Below are 25,170 nucleotides of genomic sequence, written 5' to 3'. Positions count from 1 at the left end.
GCTCTTAGGTCTGTGCCTGGATTATTCCCGGAGAGGCCAGCCCGACGGGGGAGGGGAACACTGCCATGTCTCTTGCTCAGTCCCCTCCCCGCCCCAGATTCCTTGGGGACATGGCAGTCCTGCCTCGGTTTCCCTCATTCCGTGTCTCCCCCCCCCCTTTCTCTCCCCAGCAAGGAAGCGGCAAGGAATCGAGGTCCCATTCAGATTTTATCCCTCTCTCTCACTGGCTCCCCTGGCCCGTGGCCAGCACCTTTGCTAGCTCCCTGAGTTAACCCCTTAGCTCCCCGCCCATCACAGCCCCCCTCTGTACCACGCAGCGAGGACCCATTGCCACGCCGTCTAGGTCGGCTCGTCGAGCTCGGGCCAGGCCCCTGAGCTAGTGGTGTGCTCTGTAGGCCGAACAGACGGGAGCTCCGGTCTCACCGTCCCCTTGGGCTGCCCAGCCACCCATGCCAACGGGGCTGTGCAGTGACGGGCTCTGACACCACAAATCGCCCCACTCCGGTGACTGCCCCTTCCAAAAGGCCAGCCCAGCCCCTCGGGCGCTCACCCCGCAGAGCTCGCTGACAGGCCGCGCCCTGGCGGGAACCGCAGGCTTACGACCAGCAGCGGTCCCGGGCACCGTGGAGACGACACAACTAGATGAACAGGCGCGTGCGCTCTCGCCGCTTCGGCAGCGGAAGAGGCGGGTCGGGAGCCCACTTCCGTGTGTGGTTAGCGGCCACGGGGCCACTGCTGTCTGGCGAGTGGCTTTGGTCCCACACTAACGTGGCTGCCCCCCGAGATGTTTCACGACAGATCGATTCGCTCAGGCAAAGAGGAGGCGGCGGTGAGAGCAGGCGGATGCTCGCCTGGGAATGCTCTGCCTTCGGGGCAGGGAGCGTGTTTATAACCAGCGGGCGGCTGGGCCATGACGGTAGCAAAAGGCCCTTCATTTGGGTGCCGGAAGGAGCGCTCGTGTGTCCCTGGGCTCTCCATGTACAAGGCAGGAACTAAGGGGAGATGCTGGGACCAGGCTGGTTCAGCGGGTTCATAAATGGTCCGGGAACGGGCCCCGCTGGGGGAGGGGGAGCATTTGCAGACGATACACGATGGCTCCGAACAGCTGAGTGCAGAGGCTGGGAAGAGCTACAAAGGGGTCCCCCGGGACTGGGGGACGGGCACCGCGAGGCCAGGGGAACTCGGTGGCCACAAATGCAAAGTGAGGCGCACGGGCAGGCGCCGTCCCAGCCGTGGGCACCAACGGTGGGGCCCGAATCGGCCGTCCCCCCTCCGGAGAGACCCTGGGATCCCTGTGGGCGGTTCCCCGGAGGGGGCAGTGCACAGAGCTAAGGGGCGCCCGGCAGCCGGCAGGAGAGGAACAGAGAGCAGGACACACAACGCCTGGTGGCGCTGCATAAAGCCATGCGGTCCCACGGCGTGAGTGCGGCGTGCAGGTCTGGTGGCCCCGTCTGAGAGAGGCCGGCGGCTTGGGAACAGGTGCAGAGACGGGCCCAGGAGCGAGGGGGGCGGGAGGAGAGATTGACAAGGCCGGGGCTCTTCCGCATGGAAAAGACGAGATGGGGGGATGTGCGAGGGGTCTCGCAAGAAGCGAATGGTGCAGAAAAACCGAACAAGCTCACGCAGGGAGCTCGCCCCGTGGAATGTGCAGGCGGCAGATTTCAGACAAGGCAAGATCCGGTGTCACCCGTGGAACTCGACGGGGATGGCGGAAAGGCCAGGACACTAGCAGGGGTTGCAAAGCAGCTTAGATCAGTCCATGGAGGGCAGGTCCATCAAGGCCGGGAGCCAGGCTAGCAGGGAGGGGTCTCTGGCCTCTGTGTGTCGGGCTGGGCTGGGCGACGGGGCGGGATCACGTGAGGATTCCCTGCTGTGATCCCTCCCTCCGGGCACCCGGCGCTGGCTGAGGAGCTAGCGGCGAGGCGCCTGCCAGCCGAGCGCTCCGTTGTCTGTCAGAAAACGAGCATTTCCCGGGGAGCCCGCAGAGAGGTGACGGGGGAAGGAAACAGGATTTTCCCCTCCCCCCATTTGCTGCTTGGCTTGTGTGACGGCGCGTCGGGGACCCCCCACCCTGCCCCCCGCCCGCAGCCAGAGGGGACTCTGAGCCGGGCCGTGGAGTAGAAGGTTCATCGTTCTCAGAGACACGGCGCAGCGCGGGCCCCACGTTGCCACCGGAGCCAGGGCAGAGCCTCGTCCTCTGGGGGGGGCTTCACCCCCTTCCTTAGTCTAAAAACATCCCCCCTTCCCCCAGCCTGACCCAGCTCCCAGCCACTGGTCCCTCACCCCCAGGTGGCCCTGCCTCTGGCTTTGTTCACATTCCTCCACCTAGCCCGGGGGTCAGGCGGCTGGGCCGTGCCTACGTACCCCCCTCAGGGACCACCCCCCGCTGGGCCCTGCACACACGCGCGTGCGCACACGCACACAGTCTCTGCAGAGCAGCACAGGCCAGTAGGGGTCGCCCCCAGCCAGACGGGACTCGGGGCCACAAGAGTGGATAGCCCCCCACTGCATCACGGCTGGTATTGAGCATGCTCAGTAACCCTGCAGAACCGCTGTCCTTCCCCCCCCCCCGCCCTCACTCTGCCCCCCCCCACACGCATGGGTTGCCCCCGTCGCCCTGAGAGAGTGAAAGCACAATCCCGTGCGCCCAGGGGCTGGCAGGGTCCCCGCGCTGCGCGCCGGAGGGAACGCGGCAGAGCCCCTCACCGTGCCGGCGTCAGCGTGGGTGGGGGCCCGGATTTCCCCAAAGAGCTCACACGCTCAGCTCTAGGGCTGGGCCCCCGCCCGCTGCTGCGTGTCCCGGGAACTCGACCTCATGTGACTCACGCGTCTGCAGCCCGCCAAGCCAAGGGAGACGGCGCTCCGGCGGCGAGGAGGGACCGCAGTGGCGGCTGGCCGGCAGCACCCTGCAGAGGGCCCCACGCGGCGCGGCTGCAGGAGACACCGGGACCGGCCCCACGGGGATCCATGCACAGCGCGCTCGTTGGAACCCCCGTGAGCAAGCAGTCCCAGGGCCAAGGCAAGTGCGCCCATGGAGGCCCAAGGAACGTAGGCCATGCCCGCGGGGGAGGGGGCCTTTCTCCGGGGAAGCAGGGCCCCAGAGAAAGCCAGGGGCTGTGATGGGGAATGAGCGGAGCCCGTGCTCCCGGCCCGGTGCTGTGGCTAAAAGAGCCACTGCCAGCCTGGGGCAGAAAGGGGACCCGCGCGGGAGGGGAGCTTTTACGTCTGTTTCACACTAGTGCAAACACGGCTGCAGTTCTGGAGAGCGCAAGGCAAGAAGGATGTTGCTAAATTGTAGAGGCTTCCGAGAAGACCCGTGGGAAGGGCGAACGGCTGAGAGCTGCCTCGCCGCGCCAGGCTCCACGCGCTCCCCTGTAGCCGAACGGAGAGAAAGTGACGGGTGACTTGGTGTGCCGTAGTGCGGGTACCTTGCTGGTTGCTGGCTCGGGCTGTGGGTGACCCCCACTGGCTGCTGCCTGGACCACGGCCCAGCCGAGTAGCTGATGGGACAGGGAGGTGACCTGTTTGACCAGTTACCCCCCAGGGAGAGGAACAAAGGGAGGCAGGCGGAGGGCGGCCCCTCGCTGGGGGCAGGGCTGGAAGTTGGGCAGTTTGTCTGTATCATGGAGGCCACAGCCTAAGCAAGGGGCTGGGCTTTAGGGGCCCAGGCTCCCCCATCTCAAGGGGGCTGAGGCACCCTAGGCCCTGGAACCAGATTCCATCTGTGCTGGGCTGTGTCCTGGAGAAGCCATAAACTCCCCTGTTCTACTGGCTGGGGGAGTCTGTTCGTGCCACGACGGGGGTGCAGGAGGCGGGAACCCCAACACGCCGTCACACTTGGTCACGTCTGTAAGCACCTGTGTGGGCTGAATGTTTCACGATGGGCTTGTCAGTCTAGCAGAGACAGGCCGCGCGCCAGCACAGGCGGGGAGCTGAAGTCAGCAGGTTCAGGCTGGAAAATGAGGTGCAATTGTGAATGGTGAGAGCCATTAACCGGCGGCCTTTGCCAAGGGAGGTGCTGGACCAGGCAGGGGAAGGAGGCTGGTGCCCCGGGGCCCCGCAATGCAAGAGGCCCGGGTGCTGCTGGAGCACCATGTGGGAGGTCTGGGCAGCTCGGCTGCTCCCCTTCTGGGAGTGTGGATCCTGCCCCCCACGCCCAGGGGCAGCAGGGCAGACGGTGGGGCAGAGGGGAGCAGGCTGCCAGGCCACTCCGGTGCCCACGGCCTGCGCGGTGATGGGGTGGGGGGGGCGCTGCTGTCCTGCGCCAGGCCCCCTAATGCCTCGGGCTGTGCCCGTCGGGGGCGGGGCCGGGCGGGGCGGGGGCGGGGCCCCCTCAGCACGGCAGGGGAGAGGAGGGGCTGCCGCCAAAGGGTGACAGCATCTTGCCCTCCTGTTGCCCGTGGGCCATACTGGAACCTCCGGAATGAAAGTGCAAAGCCCTGACATCACAATGAGCCTGAGCTTTCCATTGGCTGCAGCGGCTGTTAATCAGCAGGGGAGGCCTGTGAGAGGCTGCTGGCGAGCGCCCGCCCCTCCTCCGCAGAGCAGCCACAGGTGTGCAGCGAGGGCAGGGGCGGGCTGGGAGCATGGGGCAGTGCGGACCCTGAGGTAGGCGGAGCTTGGGGCCGGGCCAGAGGGGCTGCCGGGGGGCCGCAGGGCCGAGATGCCGGGGAAGGTCGGGAGTCACCTGGCCCGTGGCATGGACCACGTCACCCTGCACTGGCTCCCCGCTCTCCAGCGCATCAGAGCCAGCCTGCCTGGCGTGGCGGCCAGTGCCCTTCCCAGCCAGGCCCCCCTGCCTAGCACATGGACCCCAGCCCAGCGGGTCCCAAACGTCGGCATCGCGCCCCCTTTCTGATGCTTGAAAACCCTCACGCCCCCCCCACAGCAACACTCATTGAGCAAAACACAAAGGGACTGGCCAGCGCAGCGCAGCGCAGAGCGGAGGGACGACGCCTCGTGTCCGGCTCACGGCACTCCCGTCCGGGCAGCCCACAACCGGGCCGTGATAGCAGAGCCCATTGACCGAGAAGCAAAATCTCATCGGTTAATGCTGTAGACTACACGCCCTCCCCTCCCCCCCCGCCAGTGACTTTTTCAGCAGGCTGGCCAGCAGCTCGGCTCAGTCCCGGCTTGGGCCGGGTCCAGGACCTACCCTGCTGCAGCTCTGCTGGGTGGCAGGCAGCCTGGCACGCTGGAGAGGGGCTGCTGCTCCCTCTGACACAGGCAGCAGTGCAGGGCGACAGGCGGCCGGGCTGTGTGGGGAGCTGGTGTTTAAACTGGCTCCCCTCGCGGACCAGCGCCCGCCTGGCCCCGCGCTGCAGCCTCGGATCCAGAGACAGCAGTGCGGAGGGGCAGGGGGCTCCCGGGAGAGGGCCGGAGCGCGCTGCCAGGAGGGACCCGGCGCCAGGCAGGGCAGAGGGACAAGGGGGCTGGGATGGGGCAGTGCAAGCGGAGGCCAGGCCCCCGCACAGAGGACGGGAGATGGATTCCGAGCCGTGGGTAGACACAGGCACGGGGCGGGGGGAGAGGCAGGGTCCCAGGCCAGCCCAGCACGGAGCAGGGGAGATGAATTCTGAGCCATGGGTAGACACAGGCACGGGGCGGGGGGAGAGGCAGGGTCCCAGGCCAGCCCAGCACGGAGCAGGGGAGATGAATTCTGAGCCATGGGTAGACACAGGCACGGGGCGGGGGGAGAGGCAGGGTCCCAGGCCAGCCCAGCACGGAGGGGAGATGGATTCCGAGCCGTGGGTAGACACAGGCACAGGGCGGGGGGAGAGGCAGGGTCCCAGGCCAGCCCAGCACGGAGGGGACATGGATTCCGAGCCGTGGGTAGACACAGGCACAGGGCGGGGGGAGAGGCAGGGTCCCAGGCCAGCCCAGCACGGAGGGGAGATGGATTCCGAGCCGTGGGTAGACACAGGCACGGGGCGGGGGGAGAGGCAGGGTCCCAGGCCAGCCCAGCACGGAGCAGGGGAGATGGATTCTGAGCCGTGGGTAGACACAGGCACGGGGCGGGGGGAGAGGCAGGGTCCCAGGCCAGCCCAGCACGGAGCAGGGGAGATGGATTCCGAGCCATGGGTAGACACAGGCACGGGGCGGGGGGAGAGGCAGGGTCCCAGGCCCCCGCACAGAGGACGGGAGATGGATTCCGAGCCATGGGTAGACACAGGCACGGGGCGGGGGGAGAGGCAGGGTCCCAGGCCCCCGCACAGAGGACGGGAGATGGATTCCGAGCCATGGGTAGACACAGGCACAGGGCGGGGGGAGAGGCAGGGTCCCAGGCCAGCCCAGCACGGAGGGGAGATGGATTCCGAGCCGTGGGTAGACACAGGCACGGGGCAGAGGGAGAGGCAGGGTCCCAGGCCAGCCCAGCACGGAGGGGACATGGATTCTGAGCCGTGGGTAGACACAGGCACGGGGCGGGGGGAGAGGCAGGGTCCCAGGCCAGCCCAGCACGGAGGGGACATGGATTCTGAGCCGTGGGTAGACACAGGCACAGGGCGGGGGGAGAGGCAGGGTCCCAGGCCAGCCCAGCACGGAGGGGACATGGATTCTGAGCCGTGGGTAGACACAGGCACGGGGCGGGGGGAGAGGCAGGGTCCCAGGCCAGCCCAGCACGGAGCAGGGGAGATGGATTCTGAGCCGTGGGTAGACACAGGCACAGGGCGGGGGGAGAGGCAGGGTCCCAGGCCAGCCCAGCACGGAGCAGGGGAGATGGATTCCGAGCCGTGGGTAGACACAGGCACAGAGCGGGGGGAGAGGCAGGGTCCCAGGCCAGCCCAGCACGGAGGGGAGATGGATTCTGAGCCATGGGTAGACACAGGCACAGGGCGGGGGGAGAGGCAGGGTCCCAGGCCAGCCCAGCACAGAGCAGGGGAGATGGATTCTGAGCCGTGGGTAGACACAGGCACAGGGCGGGGAGAGAGGCAGGGTCCCAGGCCAGCCCAGCACAGAGGGGACATGGATTCCGAGCCGTGGGTAGACACAGGCACAGGGCGGGGGGAGAGGCAGGGTCCCAGGCCAGCCCAGCACGGAGGGGAGATGGATTCTGAGCCGTGGGTAGACACAGGCACAGGGCGGGGAGAGAGGCAGGGTCCCAGGCCAGCCCAGCACGGAGGGGACATGGATTCTGAGCCGTGGGTAGACACAGGCACAGGGCGGGGAGAGAGGCAGGGTCCCAGGCCAGCCCAGCACAGAGGGGACATGGATTCCGAGCCGTGGGTAGACACAGGCACAGGGCGGGGGGAGAGGCAGGGTCCCAGGCCAGCCCAGCACGGAGGGGAGATGGATTCTGAGCCGTGGGTAGACACAGGCACAGGGCGGGGGGAGAGGCAGGTTCCCAGGCCAGCCCAGCACGGAGGGGAGATGGATTCTGAGCCGTGGGTAGACACAGGCACAGGGCGGGGGGGGAGAGGCAGGGTCCCAGGCCAGCCCCAGCACAGATGGCCTGGGGGCGAGGGGCGAGAGGCCGCTGGCTGTGTCTGCCGGGGAGGAGGCGCTGCCCCTCTCTGGGACCCCCCCGACGGCTCGGCTCTCCGCTCCACAGGCCGCAGCTGGCCGCTCTGTGCGGGGACACCAGGCCATGAGCGCCACAGACCGCGGCTCCAGCCCTACCGACTCCCGCCGCTCCAGAGACACCCGCCGGCTCCTGGCTGGCTCCGCTGCCCCCCGCCTCCCCGGTCGCCATGGCGGGGTACTACGACGTGCTGCACGTCCCGGCTGACGCCTCCGAGGACGACATCAAAAAGGCGTAAGCCCTTGCCTGGCCCGGCTCCTGGCGGCTGTGGCTGCCGCCGCTCCGCACCCAGCACCCCTGCGAACACAAACGGAGGGTGTGACAGCCCGTCGGGGTCCCCCGCCTCCTGCACCCCCGAACAGACTCCCCCAGCCAGTAGAACAGGGGAGTTTATGGCTTCTCCAGGGTACAGCCCAGCACAGATGGAATCTGGTTCCAGGGCAGGCCTAGGATGCCTCAGCCCCCCTTGAGATGGGGGAGCCTGGGCCCCTAAATCCCAGCCCCTTGCTCAGGCTGCTTCCTCCATGATACCAGCCAGAAACTCAAACTCTCCTCCAGCCCTGCCCCCAGCCAGGTGCTGGTCTCCCCCCCTCCCTTTGTCTCTCCCTGGGCGGCTGAGCCTGGGTGTCTGGGTGAATCCACATTAGGGGTGTGTCTAGACTACATGCCTCCTTCGACGGAGGCATGTAGATTAGCCAGATCGGAAGAGGGAAATGAAGCCGCGATTAAAATAATCGCGGCTTCATTTAAATTTAAATGGCTGCCCCGATCTGCCGATCAGCTGTTTGTCGGCAGATCGGGGGAGTCTGGACGCGATGCCCCGACAAAGAAGCCTTTCTTCATCGACACAGGTAAACCTGGTTTCACGAGGCTTACCTGTGTCGATGAAGAAAGGCTTCTTTGTCGGGGCATCGCGTCCAGACTCCCCCGATCTGCCGACAAACAGCTGATCGGCAGATCGGGGCAGCCATTTAAATTTAAATGAAGCCGCGATTATTTTAATCGCGGCTTCATTTCCCTCTTCCGATCTGGCTAATCTACATGCCTCCGTCGAAGGAGGCATGTAGTCTAGACACACCCTAGGAGAGTCAGTGAGAATCTCCCCTCCCAGCGCAGGGGGCCCCGGTCATAGAGCAGACAGCCCCCCACTAGCTGCAGGGGGTCCTGGGCACAGCTCCCTGCTCTGGGAAGGGGGGGCTTTGTGCCCTCCGCCGACAGCCAGGCGGAGCCCCTGCAGGGCCATGGCACAGTGCTGGCACCTCCAGGCGGGTGAAGGGCAGCACGGGCGGGCGACTGACGGGTCCCGGGGCCGCTGCAGGTACCGGAAGGCGGCGCTGAAGTGGCACCCGGACAAGAACCCGGAGAACAAGGAGCGCGCGGAGCAGCGGTTCAAGGAGATCGCGGAGGCCTACGAAGTGCTGTCGGACAGTAAGGGGCGCCGCCTTCTGCAGCCCCAGCGTTCCCGGCTCGCCCTTCCCCTCCAGTGCAGGCCCCGGCAGCAGGTCCTGGGCTGCTGAGCCACCCGGCAGCATGTGCCAGGCCCGAGCCCTGCTGGGGCGAGGTGTGGGCGCCGGGAGCCCTGCGCTGGCGCCATTCGCCGGGGGCGTCTGCGTTGGGGGTTCCTAGGGCGGCTAGTGGCCTGGTTCCAAGGCATCCGGCACCGCTGGGCTGGGTCGGCCCGTTCCTCCAGCGTCTCCCCCGCTCCTGCCTGCAGGCGCCTCGGCGTCTCACCACAGCTTGGCATCGGCCCTGGAAACGGTGCCGAGAAGGGAGCCCACAGCAGGCGGTGGGGGGTGGAACCGTGCCCGTACGAGGGAGGCGAACGAGCCTGGGCCGGGTCAGCTGGGAACAGGGACAACGGGGGAGCGGGTGGGATGGGAGTCGATACAGTCATGGCTGGCGTGGAGAAGGACGTGCTGCTCACGGCTCAGCACACAGGAACTAGGGCCACCCAAGGAAATCAGTAGGGCCCTGGTTTAAAACAGACAAAAGGAGCATTTCTTTACACACTGCACAGTCAACCTGTGGAACTCCTCGCCAGGGGAAGTTGTGGAGACCAGACTTTACCAGGGTTCAGAAGCGTCAGAGAGACTCCTGGAGGTCAGGTCCATCAGTGGCTGTTACCCAGGCTGGGCAGGGAGGGTGTCCTGGCCTCTGTTCGTCAGGGGCTGGGAATGGGCGACAGGAGGGATCACGTGACGATTCCCTGTTGTGTCCCCTCCCTCTGGGGCCCCGGCCTTGGCCGCTGTGGGCAGACAGGACCCTGGGCTGCATGGGCCTTTGCTCCGACCCCGCTGGACACCGGATGTCTGCCGAGGCCTGTGCGGGCAGAGGGCCGGGGGGGCGCAGGGCGGCTGTGGCCGGGCTCAGCGGGAGACGGGCTGGCTGACCTCCGGCTCCTTCTCCCGGCAGAGAGCAAGCGGGAGCTCTACGACCGCTACGGCAAGGAGGGGCTCGCGGGGGCAGGTGAGTGACCCCCTCCCGCCTCCCAGGGCTGGGCTTTGCTCCCCGCGCGGCTGCATCGCCCGGCCCAGCACTGACAGTCCTGGCCCCAGCCCCGCGTGCAGAGAGGCGGGTCCCAGCCTGGCAGCCCAAGCAGGGAGCTGCTCGCTGCGGCTCTTCCTGGGGCCGGCTCCAGGCTGCCACCTCCCTTCTCGGCTTTCCCCGCAGGGCCCAGGGGCTCGCAGGCCGAAGACGGGGCCCCCGGGTTTATGTTCCACTTCCGCAGCCCGCACGACATCTTCCGGGAGTTCTTTGGGGGACCAGACCCCTTCTACGGTGAGTCAGGTCTCGGGGAGCCAGGGCGCTCTCCCGTGGGGAACGGCAGACCCGACAGGGTCCCCCATGCTCTGCCCCGAATGGCCCCACGTCCCGGGGGAGACACGTGTCCATGCGGCGGGGGGGTGGGGCGGGGAGGGACGGCCGCTGCACGTTCTCTGAGTCCAGGGCCCAGGGCCCGACAGAACCCGGTGCCCTGGCCCCCTAGCAGGGCTGCCTGCCTGGGCCCAGAGTCCCTGCACGGCCTGGGCCGGGGAGTCCAACAGCCACGGTGCCCCCCATCGTCCCACAAGCTCCTCTCGCCGCTGGCCTCAGGCTCTGCCCCATGGCCAGACCCACAGTGGGGCAGCCGAGGGGCTGGGGCGGGAACCCCAAGAACACTCTCCCCTCCGATCCCCCCATTTCACTCCCCCCGCCCCTCCACCGCGGCGCCCGGCGCAGCTGGCAATGGCCTGCCCTGGGTTTCAGGTTCCACTGGGCCCTTCCACTCCGGCAGCAGCGCGGGAAAAGGCTTCTGCTTCTTCTCTACCTCCACCAAGGTCGTCAATGGCAAGCGCATCACCACCAAAAGGTGAGGTGGGGCCAGCAGCCGGGGGAGGGCAGCGCGGCCCAGTGGCCACAGCGGGTGAGAAGCCGGGATGTAAAATCCCATTTAACGGCACGTCTCACCCCGCTTAGACAGGCTGCAACTGGTGCACTGCGGGCAGGGGGCGAGCCCGTCACGCCCCGGGGAGTTCCCCAGGTAACCCTGCCCTGCCCAGGAGGTCCCTGCGGCAAGCGGGCAGCGGGCTGGGGGGCAGGCTGGCTACCCTAGGGAGACGCTGGCTCAGCCGCCCCTCTCTGCGTCCCAGGACGGTGAGGAACGGGCAGGAGCAGGTGGAGGTGGAAGAGGACGGGGAGCTGAAATCCGTCCACGTGAACGGTGAGGAGCGGGGAGCCTGGGCTATGGCAGGGGCTGCAACAGCGGCCGGGGGGGGCAGAGCTGGTTCCCGGGGGGGCGCTGGCTCCGGCCTAGCCCGCTCAAGGGGCCCGGCCCCCCGGGGATCCTGGCGCGGGACGCAGTGGGGCGGGGCCCGGGCCCGGCGGCTGCCCCGAGGCAGGAACGGGCGACCGTCTCTGCGGGCCGCTGACGGGGTCCCTTCCCGCAGGGGCGGCTGTGGACAAGCCGGGCAGCAGAGCAGCCGCAGGGAGCGACGCCCACGCCGGGCGCAGCAAGGCGCACGCCCGCTACAAGTCCGCTCCTGGCGGGGAGGCGCCGGGGGGCAGGCAGGAGCCCCAGGCGGATCTCCCCCCCGAGCCACAGGCGGCTGGAACCAGAGGGGTGCGCGGAGGAGAGGCCCCGGCCGGGGAAGGCGGTGTGCGCCGCGACTGAAGAGCCCGGGAAGCGGCTGCTGGGTGGCAGGTGGGAGCTGGCTGCTGGGTGGACTGCGACCGCTTCTGGACAGGAGCCGGGACCGGGGTGGAGCTGAGAATGGAGCCAGGCGTCCAGCAGCAGAAGTCGGCTCCCGGCCGGGCCCCGTGGCCCCAGCGTGACGCCAGTGGGCTCCCAGCAGAAGCAAGTGTCCAGGGCTGCGCCGGTCGGGGGCAGCAGGAGCTGATCAATACACGAGGGAGCAGAGCTCAGTCTCCCGTTCTCTGAGGCTGCCGCCGAGGGGCCGTCTGGCCTGGAGCCCAGCCCGCGGGCGGCTGCTTGGAGTCTGGGGCTGTCCCTGCGGCGACCCCCATCCCGCCTGGGACGAAGGGGGCAGGGGCCCAGGAGGAGCCCGGAGAGCCCCTGGCAGGTTACTGTGGGGCGCGGTTTGTCGCTGGGGGGGCGGTTTGTCGCTGGGGGGGGCAGTTTGTCGCTGGGGGGCGGTTTGTCGCTGGGGGGCGCGGTTTGTCGCTGGGGGGCGGTTTGTCGCTGGGGGGCGCGGTTTGTCGCTGGGGGGCGCGGTTTGTCGCTGGGGGGCACGGTTTGTCGCTGGGGGCGCGGTTTGTCGCTGGGGGGCGCGGTTTGTCGCTGGGGGGGCGGTTTGTCGCTGGGGGGCGCGGTTTGTCGCTGGGGGGCGCGGTTTGTCGCTGGGGGGGCGGTTTGTCGCTGGGGGGCGGTTTGTCGCTGGGGGGCGCGGTTTGTCGCTGGGGGGCGCGGTTTGTCGCTGGGGGGGCGGTTTGTCGCTGGGGCGCGGTTTGTCGCTGGGGGGCGGTTTGTCGCTGGGGGGCACGGTTTGTCGCTGGGGGGGCGGTTTGTCGCTGGGGGGCGCGGTTTGTCGCTGGGGGGGCGGTTTGTCGCTGGGGCGCGGTTTGTCGCTGGGGGGCGGTTTGTCGCTGGGGGGCACGGTTTGTCGCTGGGGGGGCGGTTTGTCGCTGGGGGGCGCGGTTTGTCGCTGGGGGGGCGGTTTGTCGCTGGGGGGCGGTTTGTCGCTGGGGGGCGCGGTTTGTCGCTGGGGGGCACGGTTTGTCGCTGGGGGGGCGGTTTGTCGCTGGGGCGCGGTTTGTCGCTGGGGGGCGGTTTGTCGCTGGGGGGCACGGTTTGTCGCTGGGGGGGCGGTTTGTCGCTGGGGGGCGCGGTTTGTCGCTGGGGGCACGGTTTGTCGCTGGGGGGGCGGTTTGTCGCTGGGGGGCGCGGTTTGTCGCTGGGGGGCGCGGTTTGTCGCTGGGGGGGCGGTTTGTCGCTGGGGGGGCGCGGTTTGTCGCTGGGGGGCACGGTTTGTCGCTGGGGGGGCGCGGTTTGTCGCTGGGGGGGTGGTTTGTCGCTGGGGGGGCCCAGGACGGGGCGTGCACACAAGGCCGCGGGGGCTGCCCGGGGACACCTGTGTGAGCAGAAGAATTAGGCGGCTCGGCCTGACGCTCTGGCCGGTCACAAGGCGTCAGGCACCCAGGGCTGGCGAGGAGCTCAGGAGGCCCCAAGTCCAGCCCCCTGCCCAAGGCGAGGCCAGCCCACCCCCTCCCAGCCATGGCTTGGTCCAGCCAGGAATTAAACACCCCCGGGATGGAGACTCCACCTCTCGCCTGCTCCCCTCACTCGCTGCTCAGGCAGGCGCTGGGATATGGGCACTGGGGCGCAGGGATACAGGCGCAGGGATACAGGTGTAGGGGTGTGGGGATACAGGCTGGGGATGGGGGTGTGGGGAAACAGGCGCAGGGGCGTGGGATATAGGCACGGGGGCACAGAATACAGGCACGGGGATACAGGCACGGAGGTGTGGGGATACAGGTGCAGGGGTGTAGGATACAGGCGTGGGGATACAGGCACAGGGATACAGGTGTGGGGGCGTGGGAATACAGGTGCAGGGGTGCAGGATACAGGTGGGGGGGCACAGGGATACAGGCACAGGGATACAGGCGCAGGAGCGCGGGAATACAGGTGCAGGGTGTGGGATACAGGCGTGAGGGTGTGGGGATACAGGTATGGGGATACAGGCATGGGGATACAGGCATGGGGGCACAGGGATACAGGCATGTGGATACAGGCGCAGCAGTGCAGGGATACAGTCACGGGGATACAGGTGCGGGGTCACGGGAATACAGGTGCGGGGGCTCAGGATACAGGTGGGGGGATACAGGCGCAGGGGTGCAGGATATGGGCGTGGGGATACAGGCGCAGGGGCGCAGGATACAGGTGCGGGGGCGCAGGGATACAGGCACAGGGATACAGGTGGAGGAGCGCGGGAATACAGGTGCAGGGTGTGGGGATACAGGCATGGGGGTGCAAGATACAGGCATGGGGATACAGGCGCGGGGGCACAGGGATACAGGCATGTGGATACAGGCGCAGCAGTGCGGGGATACAGTCGCGGGGATATAGGTGCGGGGGCTCAGGATACAGGTGTGGGGTGCAGGGATACAGGTGGGGGGATACAGGCGCAGGGGTGCAGGATATGGGCGTGGGGATACAGGCGCGGGGGCGCAGGATACAGGCCCAGGAGTGTGGGGATACAGGTGTGAGGGTACGGGATACAGGCGTGGGGATATAGGGGCTGGATACAGGTGCAGGGATATAGTGGAATGAGGAGTAATGGTAGTTCAAATTAGGATCTTTAATTCGAACTACCTACTCCGTGCTGCGTGTAGCCACGGGCATGGAGTTCGGACTAAGGGGGATTTAAAAATGGTGGCTCCCGGGAACGTGCAAGTGAAGCCCAGGATATGTAAATCCACTTGCCCTAATTACCCTACCTAGCTCGAACTAACGAGTTAGTGTAGACGTACCCTGAGTGACTGGGCAACAAAATGGCAAATGAAACTGAATGTGGATAAGTGTAAAGTAATGCACATCAGGAAAAATAACCCCAACTATACGGACAGTATGATGGGGGCTAATCTGGCTACGACAAATCAGGAAAGATCTTGGAGTTATCGTGGACAGTTCTCTGAAAACTTCCACACAGAGCGCAGCGGCGGTCAAAAAGGCAAATAGGATGCTAGGAATTATTAGGAAAGGGATAGAAAATAAGACCCAGAATATCTTACTGCCCCTGAATAAAACTATGGTACGCCCACATCTTGAATACTGTGTACAGATGTGGTCTCCTCACCTCAAAAAAGATATTTTGGCCTTGGAAAGGGTTCAGAAAAGGGCAACTAAAATGATTAGGGGTTTGGAACGGGTCCCATATGAGGAGAGGTTAAAGCGACTGGGACTTTTCAGTTTAGAAAAGAGGAGACTGAGGGGGGATATGATAGAGGTCTATAAAATCATGAGTGGTGTGGAGAGGGCTGATAAAGAAAAGTTATTTATTAGTTCCCATAACATAAGGACTAGAGGACACCAAATGAAATTAATGGGGAGCAGGTTTAAAACTAATAAAAGAAAGTTCTTCTTCACACAGTGTGTTGTCAACCTGTGGAACTCCTTGCCAGAGGAGGCTGTGAAGGCTAGGACTATAATAGAGTTTAAAGAGAAGCTAGATAATTTCATGGAGGTTAGGTCCATAAAAGGCTATTAGCCAGGGGATAAAATGGTGTCCTTGGCCTCTGTCTGTCAGAGGCTGGAGAGGGATGGCAGGAGACAAATCGCTTGATCATTGTCTTCGGTCCACCCTCTCTGGGGCACCTGGTGCTGGCCACTGTTGGCAGACAGGAGACTGGGCTAGATGGACCTTTGGTCTGACCCCGTCTGGCCGCTCTGACGTTCTGGCTCTGGGCTGCAATAGGTGGGCAGCTGTAAGAAAGCTCTTTTCGCCCCTCTTGGTGAGCCAGGGGGTCACTGCCCTGTAGGAGCCTCACGCCCGGACCGGCCAGACGGGAGGAGCCGAGAGCGCCTGAGGGGCCGGGCTCTAGGCAGCGCGGCTCCGCAAGGGAAGGCCTGTGTGGTGGGTGGCACGTTGCAAGGCTCCCAGAGATTCCAGTGCTGGCGAAGGAGCCGGGGCTGGGTTAGATGGGCCCCCGCCAGGCCTTTGCCCGGGCCCCCCAGTCTGCCACCAGCACAGCGCTGAGGGGACAGGCGAAGGGCGGCTGTGGCGCTGGGAGCCCGGCGGGCGAGTCGGGCCGGGACTGTCACCGCGGCAGGAGGGGAGCGAGGTTTCGGGCGCGGTCCCGGGTTCACGGGAGGGGCTAGACGAGAGCCCAGCGAGCTCCGCGTGGGAGCGGTGGGAAAGGGCGGCCGGCGGCGTTCCCGTGGACACAGGCACGGCTGCGCTCACGGGAGGGGCAGCGAACTCCTCCGCCTCGCCGGGGCTAGTGCGGCCACGTCGGCCCGAGCACGGCGCCGGGACGCGAGCCGAGAGGAGCCCCCGCTCAGCGGGCAGGAGAGGTCACCAAGGCCGAACGCCGGCGAAGGGGCGGCAGAGAGCAGGGGAGGGGTTCGGAGAGCAGAGGGCTGGCCAGCCGCGCCGGGCCCACTCCCGGGCTCCGGGAACCCCTCAGGGAGGGGCAGCGAGCGGCACCCGCCCGGCAGGCTGGGCACAGACCGTGGCGCGGCACAGGCACCGCCCAGCCACGGAGCCCACGCGCCGCCGGGCACAGCGAGTGGGGAGGGCAGGCAGGGCGGGCGCAGGAGGAGGCAGCCCCGTGCCCGTCGCCGGGGCCCTGACATCACAATGGGCCTGGCCTGGGGGCAGCTGGCCAGGCAGGGGCGGCTCTGGGGCCGTGACGGGCAGCCCGCGGGGGGCCGCTTGGGACTGATGTGGCCAGCGCAGGCTCTGCCACCGCTGGAAGGTACGGGGCGAGCCGGGGCGCGGGGAGCCCAGGGCTGGCGCGGGGGAAGCCGGGGCAGGTAGTGGCCAGCACTAGCCCCTGGGCAGAGCAGAGAGGGGAGGCAGGAGGTCTGGTCTGGCACAGCCTAGAGGGGGCCACGGGCAGGGCCATCAAGCTCAGCTCAGTCCCTCCGTCCCCACCCGGGCCGGGGGTCCTGGGGCAGGCTGTGGGCCAGGCTCCCAGCACCGCTCAGAGCTCCCCCAGAGGGGCGGCGAGTCTGGCCTGCCCGAGCCAGCCCCCCAGGGAGGCCGCCAGCCCACGTCCTGTCCCGCTACCCTGGAGGGTAGAGAAAGGCCGAACCCGTCCAAGTGGCAGCAGCCGGGCGCGGGGGCTGCCTCCTCCTGCGCCAGCTCTCTCCGTCGTGGGCACGTGGCGGGGAAGGGAGGGACCCTCTCCACACCCCCCGAGGCAGGGTCCCAACGCACGTCCGAGTGGCCCCCGGCGGCCCAGCAAAGACCATCGGCAGTGGCTCGGGGCCTGGCGGAAGGGTTGTGCCGGCCTGGGACCCCAGAGATCCGATTCCCTCCTTGCTACACGCTCCTGGGGCCGAGCTGCCATAACCTCCCCGGGCAATTTATCCCAGTGTTTAACCCCCTGACAGGCAGGAACTTTTTCCTAATGTCCAACCTCAACCTCCCTGGCTGCAGTTCAAGCCCCTTGCTTCCTGTCCTGTCCTCAGAGGCCAAGGGGAACAAGTTTTCTCCCTCCTCCCTGTGACCCCCTTTTTGGTACTTGAAAACGGCTCCCCTGTCCCCGCTCAGTCTGCTCTTTTCTAAACTAAACAAGCCCAGTTCTTTCAATCTTCCCTCCTAGCTCGTGTTCTCGAGACCTTTCATCATTCTTGTCGCTCTTCTCTGGACCCCCTCCAATTTCTCCACATCTTTCTTGAAATGTGGGGCCCAGAACTGGACACAATATGTTCCAGATGAGGCCCAACCAGCGCAGAGCAGAGCGGAAGAAGGACGTCTCGTGTCTTGCTCACCACACTCCTGCTCATGCAGCCCAGAGTCATGTTGGCTTTTTTTGCAACAGAGTCGCACTGTTGGCTCATATTTAGCTAGTGGTCCACTCTGATCCCTAGATCCCTTTCTGCCGTACTGCTTCCTAGACAGTCGCTGCCCATTCTGTGTGTGTGACACGGATTGTTCCTTCCCGAGTGGAGCACTTTGCATTTGTCCTTATTAAACTTCATCCTGTTTACCTCAGACCATTTCTCCAGTGTGTCCAGATCATTTTGAATTATGCCCCATCCTCCAGAGCACCCGCCGCCCCTCCCAGCTTGGGATCATCTGCAAACTTCATAAGCATCCTCTCTATGCCAATATCTAAATCGTTGGTGAAGATACTGAACAGAGCCGGTCCCAAACAGACCCCTGCGGAACCACCTTGTGATGCCGTTCCAGCAGGATTGTGAACCATTAATAACCGCCCAGAACTTCTGACCCTGCCCCATCGTCCGCGCTGGCCAAGCGGCTACTCACTCGGCAGGCTGGAGCGACGGCCCTTTCCGGCCCTGGCCCTGGCGTCCCTCCTTAGGGCAGGTTACACGACAGACTCCCGGTGGCCTACGCCGTGCGGACAGAGAGCCCCCGCAGCAATGGGCGTGCGCATGCAGCCGCCGGGCCGCGTCCCAGGTCCAGGCGCCGCCCAGGGTGCCGCTGGCTCCTGCCCGTGAGGGGGCCTGGGGCACGGGGATGGGCGCCGCGCGTGCGATTCCTGCGGCACATCCCCCTCGCCCAGTGACTGGCGCTGGCCTCGAAACCCATCTTGTACCAGCCCGCCAGGGAATCTGAGCCCTCCGATTGGCTGCTTAGCTGCAGGAGGCTGCAGGCAGCCAATGAGAGCTGTGCTCTGCCCTGCCTCTCCCCTCAGTCACCCCAGACCCCCACCGTGAGAAGGGGAGCGCCCCCCCATGACCAGCAAGGGCAGGAGGCGCCTCTGCCCCCCCGCAGTGCCTGGCCTGCAGAGACACTGGGGCTGCCCCCATTGGGGTTCTCCAGGGCAGCTCTGATGGAGCAGGGGCCAGACGACAGTGACCCAAGGCAAGCGTGGGGCTGGGCGACGGGCAGAGCCCAGTGCGGGTGCTGGGGCAGAATTAGCTGCGGCACGGGGCACAGGCGGCTGCGGTGGGGAGAGGTGAGGGGGCCAGACCCCTCCCACACCGTACGCCCCACGCCCGGGGCTGGCCGGCAGACCCCAAAGCAGTCTCGGCACTTTAGCCGAGTCAGTCTCGTGGCCGTGGGGCCTGGCGAGCCGTGGCCTCTCTGGAGGGGGCAGGGCGGGAGGGGGCATTTCAAGCTGGCCTCTGGCTAAGGGGCTGAGCCGGGCAGCTGCTCCGTGGCAGGAGGGGCCCGAGGCGTCTCCTCGGGGATGCTGACGAGGGTCCGTTCTTGCAGGGGTGGCTGTTGACAAGAGAGCGGCAGAGAAGGACTCCCCCGCCGGGCCCCTGTCGCCTCGCCCTGGGCCTTACGCAGAGCGCCAGAGGCCCAAGGAGCCGCACGCCAGACACAAGGCAGCTGCCAGCTCCAAGGTGCCGCCTGGGAAGAGTGCGCCACAGGGGAGCCGGGCGGCGCCACCAGCCGAGAGCTGGCCACGAGCCAGGCGCAACTCGCTGCAGCTGGCGAGCACGGCGCAGCCCCAGGCTGAGCGACGCCCCCCGGGGACCAGGGCGAGCGGGTCTGCCGGGCGCCTGGGAGCGGAGTGGCCGGCTGGAAGGAGCGCGCTGCATGTGGGGAGGAAGGAGCTGCACACCAAGCTCACGCTGGTGCCCAGGGACGCCGGCCGCAAGGGGGCCCCGGCGGGCAGGAACCCGGCCCATGACAGACGCCACGGAGCCCAGGCGCCGGATCCGGGCTGGGACGCGCTGCTCGCTGGCTGGGCGGTCCGGCCGTCCGGGGAGCGGTGGCTGCTGCTGCGCGGGGCGAGCTGGCGGCCGGGTGCTAGCCGGGTCCCAGCCGGGCCGGAGCAGGGCTTTGGGACGGCCTGCCTCACGCGCGTCACGCTGCTGGTGGGAGAGACGCCGCTGCCAAGCGCCGCCAGCCTGCTCCCACGAGGAGCCAGCCGCTGGCCAGGCCAAGCCCCGGGCAGGGCCGCCCTGCTCCAGAGCGGAGCCGCGCCAGGCCGGGGCCACGGCAGCTGGCTCCGGGGAGGAACGAGATGGCTGTGGGAGGGGGTGAATAAACTGCCCAGTGGAACCAGCCAGCTCCTGGATGCAATCAGTCAGCTGCAGGGGGGGGTCAGTCAGCTGCCCTGCCAAGTGAGCCCCCTCCCAGACATAGCCCCGCGGGCCAGCCCCCTCCCCGCCAGCGGCAGGCCTGAGCCGTCAGCCTGCCTGCCCAGCCCCTCCCCGAGCCAGCGCCCCAGCGGCGAAGAGAGCACGCGGGGAAAGCCGGGCCTGGCCCCTGGGCCAGCCGCTGGTCAATAAAGGACAGGACCCGGGCTCTCCGCCGGTCTCTATCATTCGCGGGGGAGCTGCTCGGCACCGGCAGGCGTGGGGCTTCCAGGGCCCGTGTGAGCGCCAGAGGCCCGGCATGCTCACGGCTGCCCACGGCCATGCTGCCTCCTCCCGCGCCGGCCATGGGACGGAGGGGTCCGGCTGCAGGGGCTGTCCGAGGGCCCAGACAGGACGGGAGGGAGAGGCGGGCGGGAGAGAGAAATAACATGATCTTGGTAACTAATTGACCATTCATTATAGGGAACTTTCTGGGTGTCTGGCTGGTGAGTCTTGCCCACATGCTCAGGGTTTAGCTGATCGCCATATTTGGGGTCGGGAAGGAATTTTCCTCCAGGGTAGATTGGCAGAGGCCCTGGAGGTTTTTCACCTTCCTCTGTAGCATGGGGCACAGATCACAGCTGGAGGATTCTCTGCATGTTGGGGCCTTCACAGTATTTGAAGGGTTCAATATCTGAGACATAGGTGAGAGGATTATTCTAAGAGGGGTGGGTGAGATTCTGTGGCCTGCGCTGTGCAGGGGGCCAGACCAGATGATCATAATGGTCCCTTCTGACCTTGGAGTCTATGAGTCTATGAGTCTATGAGAGAGGGACGGTCCCGGGGAAGAGTTTCCCGTGGAGCTAGCGCTGCGAGCGCCTGACGTGCCTCGTGTCCCTGCCGCCGGGGAGGCCGGCCAGCGCCGCACACGCTAGCTAGACAGCAGCCCCCTGGACCAGTCGCCGGGCCAGGCCCCCAGCAGAGCGCTCCCGGCCGTCCCCCTTCGCAGGCTCGGGCCCAGGGAGCTGAAATCCTGATGAATCGGCTAATTGGGTAGCTGGTGGAAGTTCGGTGGACCAGTCGATAAGGGGGGAGGGGCCCCGGGTTCCCCGCTGCACCCCTGCCTCCCCGCACAGCGAAACGGTGCCGAGGGAAGCAGCTTTTAAGCTGGCTCCCCCCAGCGCCAGCTCCTGCTCCCCCAGTTGCCGTGGAGAGAGGCAGCGGGGGGAGCAAGTAATCAGCTCGGCTTCTCGGCTGCCTTTTACATCCCTCCTCCGGACCCAGCGAGTCACCCGGCTTCGCGCCACGCCCACTCCGGACCCGCAGTGCTCCAGACCACGCGTCCTCTCCGGGACACTGCCCTCGGCCACGCCCACTCCGGACCCGCAGTGCTCCAGACCACGCGTCCTCTCCGGGACACTGCCCTCGGCCACGCCCACTCCGGACCCGCATTGCTCCAGACCACGCGTCCTCTCCGGGACACTGCCCTCGGCCACGCCCACTCCGGACCCGCATTGCTCCAGACCACGCGTCCTCTCCGGGACACTGCCCTCGGCCACGCCCACTCCGGACCCGCAGTGCTCCAGACCACGCGTCCTCTCCGGGACACTGCCCTCGGCCACGCCCACTCCGGACCCACAGTGCTCCAGACCACGCGTCCTCTCCGGGACACTGTGTCACGTTGCTGAATTGGAGGGAAGCAGCCAGATCGCTGCTGCACCCCTAGGTGGGGGTGTTGGCCCCAGAAATTGGTGTGGGGGGAGCCATGTGGGGTATTGAATGGGAGCTTGTTGTTTTCTGATCCTGTGTACACTGTTTATGTGAGTGTATAATGTCTGTTTGTGTAGATCTGTAATCTGTGTGGAAACTGAAGATTTCCCTGCATGTGGTTAAGCATTGGGCAGGGCTGAGCCTGTGGAGCCTGTGGACATGCTAATTACCTGTGGAACAATGGTTCTCAATGGGCCAAAGACACACCCAAAGAATGGGGGCTGTCCTGAGAGCAGCCAGCAGGGAAGACAGAGAGGCTGAGGACCAGGTGACCTGCTACATACTAGAAGAGGCCAGGAAGGAGTATAAAGAGGCCATGTGGTCGATGCCATTTTGTTCTCAGCTCAGCACTTCATCCCAGAGGCAGCACTGCAGGGATTGAAGAGCCCGGAAGACCTGTGAACCCATCCTGATCGTAGGATGTGCAATAAGAACTTTTAAACCAGCAGCTGTAACATCTCTGCTAGAGCCTGCATCAAGGACTGGGAGATTCGGTGCATGTAACGTACTGTACTTTAATAACCTTACTCTCAGGCTTTTCTTTCCTGTAATAATAAACCTTTAGATGTTAGATGCTAAAGGATTGGCCCAGCGTGATTTGTGGGTAAGGTCCAGAGGGTAAATTGACCAGGGATCTGTGGCTGGTTTCTTGGAACCGGACAGGACTTGTTCGGGGTAGGTGGGATTGGGTGCTAGGACCCCCCACCTGTGTATAGGCCCGGGGCCATCTGGGGCACGGATATTGCTGGGGTGTCGGGGGGTTTTGCTCGGGAGGCTTCAGGCAGGCTGCTGAAGCGCTCTGTGAGACTGGTGTGTGGCCTGTGTGGAGAGGTCGCCAGTCGGGGGCTGTAAGGAGCCCCGGATTTGAGCAATTCGCCCTGAGCGGACGCACTCAGCTGTGCCCAGACAAGGCCCGGTCCGTCACACACTGCCCTCGGCCACGCCCACTCCGGACCCGCATTGCTCCAGACCACGCGTCCTCTCCGGGACACTGCCCTCGGCCACGCCCACTCCGGACCCACATTGCTCCAGACCACGCGTCCTCTCCGGGGCGCTGCCCTCGGCCACGCCCACTCCGGACCCGCATTGCTCCAGACCACGCGTCCTCTCCGGGACACTGCCCTCGGCCACGCCCACTCCGGACCCGCATTGCTCCAGACCACGCGTCCTCTCCGGGGCGCTGCCCTCGGCCACGCCCACTCCGGACCCGCATTGCTCCAGACCACGCGTCCTCTCCGGGGCGCTGCCCTCGGCCACGCCCACTCCGGACCCGCATTGCTCCAGACCACGCGTCCTCTCCGGGACACTGCCCTCGGCCACGCCCACTCCGGACCCGCATTGCTCCAGACCACGCGTCCTCTCCGGGACACTGCCCTCGGCCACGCCCACTCCGGACCCGCATTGCTCCAGACCACGCGTCCTCTGCGGGACGCTGCCCTCGGCCACGCCCACTCCGGACCCGCATTGCTCCAGACCACGCGTCCTCTCCGGGGCGCTGCCCTCGGCCACGCCCACTCCGGACCCGCATTGCTCCAGACCACGCGTTCTCTCCGGGGCGCTGCCCTCGGCCACGCCCACTCCGGACCCGCATTGCTCCAGACCACGCGTCCTCTCCGGGACACTGCCCTCGGCCACGCCCACTCCGGACCCGCATTGCTCCAGACCACGCGTCCTCTCCGGGACACTGCCCTCGGCCACGCCCACTCCGGACCCGCATTGCTCCAGACCACGCGTCCTCTCCGGGACGCTGCCCTCGGCCACGCCCACTCCGGACCCGCATTGCTCCAGACCACGCGTCCTCTCCGGGGCGCTGCCCTCGGCCACGCCCACTCCGGACCCGCATTGCTCCAGACCACGCGTCCTCTCCGGGGCGCTGCCCTCGGCCACGCCCACTCCGGACCCGCATTGCTCCAGACCACGCGTCCTCTCCGGGGCGCTGCCCTCGGCCACGCCCACTCCGGATCCTCATTGCTCCAGACCACGCGTCCTCTCCGGGACACTGCCCTCGGCCACGCCCACCACCCTGGTCTCGCGCCTCGTCTAGTGCCCGCCACTGTGGCCAGCCACCGCCTGGCCAGGCCTCACGCCAATGGAGACTAGACACGGCACTGCCTGGCAGGGGTCAGGCGGGAGCCCCCCCGAGCCTGCCCGGCTCTCCCAATAGCACCTCTCCAGGAGCCAACCCTGCACCCCCCTGGCCAGGGCCACACTCCCCAGGTGCGGCTGGGCAGCTCCTTTTATACAGGGCTGCCCCAGCGAGCTGCACCCCGATTGGCTCCTTAAAAGCCCCTCCCTAATTGGCCGGGGCTCTATGCCGGCGTTAACCCCTTCCCGGCCAGCGTGGGGCGCGCTGGGATAAGTGCCATGGCTGGAGATTGTTGAGGGCAGGGTGCACAGACACCTCTCGGGGCGGCTGGAGGGTGCTTGGCCCTGCCGTGAGGCCAGGGGCTGGCCTAGATGCCCTCTTGCCATCCCTTCCAGCCCCAGGCACCTGCAAGTCAGACCTGCATGCTGGGGTGGGTGGTGGAGGCAAAGCCTGGGCCCCATGCACACATCTCCCCTTGCTCACCCCACCAGGCACCCACCCCTTTGCCCCCCTGCCATACCCACCCACTCCCCCCGCCTGCCCCACCCCCGGCTCTCCCTGTGCCCACCCACCCCCAGCCTTCCCCTGTGTCTGTGGGGGGGGCAGTGGGTCCAGGCCCCAAACAGGGACCCGGGCCCAAAGCACCCCCTGCAGGCTGGGGCCACTGCTGCAGCATTGCTCCCTCAGCTGCAGGGGGCAGCCTCCAGGGGGCGCCACTCCACAAGCCCACAGCCTAGGGGGCGCTGGGTGGAGCGGTGCTATGCCGGCTGGCGCTCCGGCCACGTCTCTGTGGCCATGGGCGGGGTGGAGAGGCCAGTCGAGGCAGGGTCTCTGTGGTCCGGGCGGTTGCTAGGTGGGGCAGGGTGACGCCTGCTGCTCACACTGACCAAGGCTCATGGGGTGGAGTGCCGGGCCACAGGGTCACCCAGCTGCCACCACGCTGAGGCTCTCTTGCCCACCCCGGTGTGGGGCACTCCTGGGTCCTTTGTCTCTCCTGGCCCTGGGCAACTCTGCCCATCTGTAGGGGGCGGCGCCCCCCCAGCTGTGGGGCTCGCAGGGCAGTCGCTGGCGCTCCGGGCCGGGCACTAAGCTAGACCAGAAGACACACCTATGCCAGAGTCGGCGCGGCCACACGCTGCTTCCGGGCTGCCGCTCCGACTGCACTGCGCCCTTCTGCCAGGGCGCCCTCGGGGCGGAGAAGCCACGTTAGCCATGGGCCCCGCTTCCTCCTCCTCACCTCTCCTGGGCAGCTGGAATTCACCTGGCTCCAGGTTTCAGCCAGGGGCTCTTGTCTGCTGCTGTCGGGGATGCCCAAGAGGCGTCTGCAGCCGAGGCTGGGGGGTCCAGGCACTCGGCTTCCCTGGAGAACCAGCGCAGCCGCGTCTCTGGTCTCTCCCGAGAAAGCAGGGCCCCAGAGGTTTGGGTCTCGGTTTCTCCATTCAGGACCCCCCAGGCCCCCGCCGCTGGGGCCCCATTCCTATTTCACAATACGGAAATGGCAGGGCCGTCTCCGGGACAGGGATGGGGCATTATGCAAAGGGATCTCTTAACCGGTAGGACCAGCTACCCCCCATGGGGAGGAACAAAGGAAGGTGGATGCTGCCCTGGCTGGGGGCAGGGCTGGAGGAGAGG

General features: G+C 66.6%; 2 protein-coding genes across 4 annotated transcripts; both read left to right on the top strand.

Annotated features, from left to right (window-relative positions):
* The first annotated feature begins 4,472 nt into the window (after positions 1-4,472).
* On the top strand, positions 4,473-11,915 carry LOC142825645 (dnaJ homolog subfamily B member 2-like). Of its 3 annotated transcripts, XM_075917696.2 has the most exons (8): positions 4,473-4,608; positions 7,550-7,753; positions 8,838-8,947; positions 9,932-9,985; positions 10,190-10,297; positions 10,766-10,868; positions 11,149-11,219; positions 11,446-11,915. In XM_075917696.2, exons 2-8 carry the CDS (start codon positions 7,689-7,691, stop codon positions 11,667-11,669), a joined length of 735 nt encoding a protein of 244 aa, XP_075773811.2. In that variant the 5' UTR covers positions 4,473-4,608; positions 7,550-7,688; the 3' UTR covers positions 11,670-11,915. The 3 variants fall into 3 exon arrangements, with proteins under 3 accessions (XP_075773811.2, XP_075773809.1, XP_075773810.1); XM_075917694.2 differs by lacking the exon at positions 11,149-11,219; XM_075917695.2 differs by lacking the exon at positions 11,149-11,219 and having other exon boundaries at positions 4,483-4,554.
* A 3,382-nt stretch (positions 11,916-15,297) lies between these two features.
* LOC142825643 (uncharacterized) lies at positions 15,298-19,910 on the top strand. The gene is made up of 2 exons (XM_075917685.2): positions 15,298-16,432; positions 18,868-19,910. The coding sequence occupies exons 1-2, from the start codon at positions 16,315-16,317 to the stop codon at positions 19,893-19,895; spliced, it is 1,146 nt and encodes a 381-aa protein (XP_075773800.2). The 5' UTR covers positions 15,298-16,314; the 3' UTR covers positions 19,896-19,910.
* The last annotated feature ends 5,260 nt before the right edge of the window (positions 19,911-25,170 follow it).

This window comes from Pelodiscus sinensis, chromosome 7 (assembly GCF_052426305.1).
Source record: "Pelodiscus sinensis isolate ZL-2025 chromosome 7, ASM5242630v1, whole genome shotgun sequence".
NCBI lineage: Eukaryota > Metazoa > Chordata > Testudines > Trionychidae > Pelodiscus > Pelodiscus sinensis.
Note: the sequence above shows the minus strand (reverse complement) of the source record. Positions and strands in the feature narration are given on the sequence as shown.

Bases quoted from the DNA above. Each gene is read 5' to 3' on its own strand.
- LOC142825645 (XM_075917694.2), top strand. From the start codon at position 7,689: ATGGCGGGGTACTACGACGTGCTGCACGTCCCGGCTGACGCCTCCGAG. The intron at 9,986-10,189 runs GTGAGTGACCCC...CTTTCCCCGCAG, and splicing joins GGAGGGGCTCGCGGGGGCAG to GGCCCAGGGGCTCGCAGGCC. The intron at 10,869-11,445 runs GTGAGGTGGGGC...CCCTTCCCGCAG, and splicing joins AAGCGCATCACCACCAAAAG to GGGCGGCTGTGGACAAGCCG.
- LOC142825643 (XM_075917685.2), top strand. From the start codon at position 16,315: ATGGGCCTGGCCTGGGGGCAGCTGGCCAGGCAGGGGCGGCTCTGGGGC. The intron at 16,433-18,867 runs GTACGGGGCGAG...CCGTTCTTGCAG, and splicing joins GGCTCTGCCACCGCTGGAAG to GGGTGGCTGTTGACAAGAGA.